Source organism: Anopheles cruzii, unplaced genomic scaffold (genome assembly GCF_943734635.1).
Source record: "Anopheles cruzii unplaced genomic scaffold, idAnoCruzAS_RS32_06 scaffold03458_ctg1, whole genome shotgun sequence".
Lineage (NCBI taxonomy): Eukaryota > Metazoa > Arthropoda > Insecta > Diptera > Culicidae > Anopheles > Anopheles cruzii.
In genome coordinates, this window is record NW_026457043.1 from 1 (window position 1) to 2,103 (window position 2,103).

The following is a 2,103-nucleotide window of genomic DNA, read 5'->3' on the forward strand; positions in this document are numbered from 1 at the left end:
GACGGACCGACGCTCTCGCCCGCCGCGATGGCAATAATCTTCGAGAGTACCACCGCCAACGAGGTGCGCGTTTTGGGCGACGAGGTTAGGTTTTGATCGAGATGCGACATGAGTGTCTCGACGACGGTGTACGAATACTGCGGCTGAATCGAGATCATAACGATGCGGAACGTGTCGATGGCGAACCGATTCGGCACCCACAGCTTGTGATGGTCCAGATGCGTCAGGAGCGGCTTCAGGACCGATTTGATATGTCCGAACGAGGCACGGCTCACGAGCTCACGCAGCACGGCTTCGGCCAACAGTGGCGGCGTCGAAGGGGTCGCTTCGGCATCCGTCGACTTGGACGGGCCGGACTGCATGTTGAACAGCAGCGAGGGGACGATCTTCTCCATGTGCTGCTTCTCCCAGATGTTTGCTACTAGATCGTCCGAAACCGTCTTCCGGATCACACCCTGCAAACCCTTGATGCCCGCCATTCGAATGCTGTCGCGTAGCTCCTCGTCGTCGTTGTTGCCGTAACACATGGAGGAAAACTTGGAGATGAAAAAGTCGTACCGCCGGTGATAGGACGGGGTGTCCTCTTCGATGTTGGCAAATCGAACGAACGAGTTCGTGGCCATTATCTGCAGCGTCGGGTTAGTGTCCTCGAGCAGCTTCTGCACCATGCGCAAGAACGATTCGACGAACAGGTTCAGTATCTGCGCGTGGCAAGCCATCAGCAGCAGATCCATCGCTTCCATCGCGATCTCGACGAACTTGTAGCGCTTCCGGTAAATGTCCTTTGAGGCCCGCTGGTACAGGTACTCGCCGATGCGGTCGAGCTTTTCCGGCGAGCGGAGCGAGTAGAAGGTGAGCTTCTCCATGTTCGACTTCACCAGCCCATCTTCCGGATTCGCCGGAAAGATATTGTCCACCAACCGTTTGTAACGGGGCCGCAGGGCAGAACAGCAGCCGCAACAACCTGCAAACAAGTTACGAATTAATTCTCCAACTCCGTGCGACTGATTGCTTCGTCATCCGAAAAAATGCAGCCTTCAACTTTTACCTAGCATCTTCGATAGGAGAGAGTTTTAGTTAGGTTTAGAAGGACAGCAACAAGCTACACTACACACTGAACACACTGTACTACACAACGAGATAAAGTAGCATTGTTGGATAAGGGTTCCAACATTTGTTCCAATTTTTATCAGCTAATTTACCCTCCGGCCTTCGCTTTCCTTTTCGGAGGCAATGACGAATGGGCAAAACAAAGTTGAGTTTGAGACAAAAAAACGGTCCACAGTTTGACAGGAGACGTCACGGCGTTTGTTTTGGTATTGCAGGGTTGCTTGACAACTCTGAATGTTTACTTTTTGATTTTCATTTCGTTTGTGATTTTGATTGAATTTTTTTATTTGATTTTAGTTTGATTTTAGTTTGATTATAGTTTGAGTTTAAAAAACGCGACGAGGGCGCTGGCCCTGGCAAAGGACCAACAATAAGGGACCGAGAAGACGACCGAGAAGCTTTAAGGAATTTTTCCACCGCTCGCGGTCGAGCGCCACCAAGTATGAATATCGGCCGATATCGAGTCCCGGTCGACGCAATCTCTCAATCTCACACGGGGCCAAATCTCCAAAATACCATCATTTAACAAGGTCTCCATATTACGCTTTTCCAAGGACATAACATCGTAAAACAGTCTAAATTATGTAACGTGACATTCAACTTACAGCCTTCGGTGCATTTCTTTACGAAGGAGTCCAGGAACTCCGGCATTTCCAGCGGCTCGAAACAGCATTTGATCATCGACATCGTGCCGTCAGCTGATACGTTCACGTTGGACGAAATAGTTTATTGAACTACCCCTTTTTACTGCCGCTCTTTAATGACCCGTTCCGGTCCGGTGATAACTAGTCCGGTGCTCACCATTACCACCCCAGGGGAGTAATTAGATTTATTTTTCGCACCATAACATTCCACCATGATATCTGTTGCGATTTATTTTTAGACTTCAGTGAGTTTTAATCACAAACAGGTATCTGGTATTTGATGCGGAAAACTGTAATATCCCTGTTGTTTGTCGCTGCGATCAACGGTTAAAAAATGTTTTAAGCACGG

General features: G+C 49.0%; 1 protein-coding gene across 1 annotated transcript; it reads right to left on the minus strand.

Moving 5' to 3' along the window:
- Nucleotides 1-7: 7 nt before the first annotated feature.
- On the minus strand, nt 8-1,202 carry LOC128277020 (protein EFR3 homolog cmp44E-like; the record flags this gene model as incomplete). The annotated part of the gene is made up of 2 exons (XM_053015470.1): nt 1,049-1,202; nt 8-964 (listed from the first exon to the last, which is right to left on the minus strand). Coding segments are annotated over exons 1-2 (964 nt in total), but the record flags the coding sequence as incomplete, so codon positions are not given.
- Nucleotides 1,203-2,103: the final 901 nt, after the last annotated feature.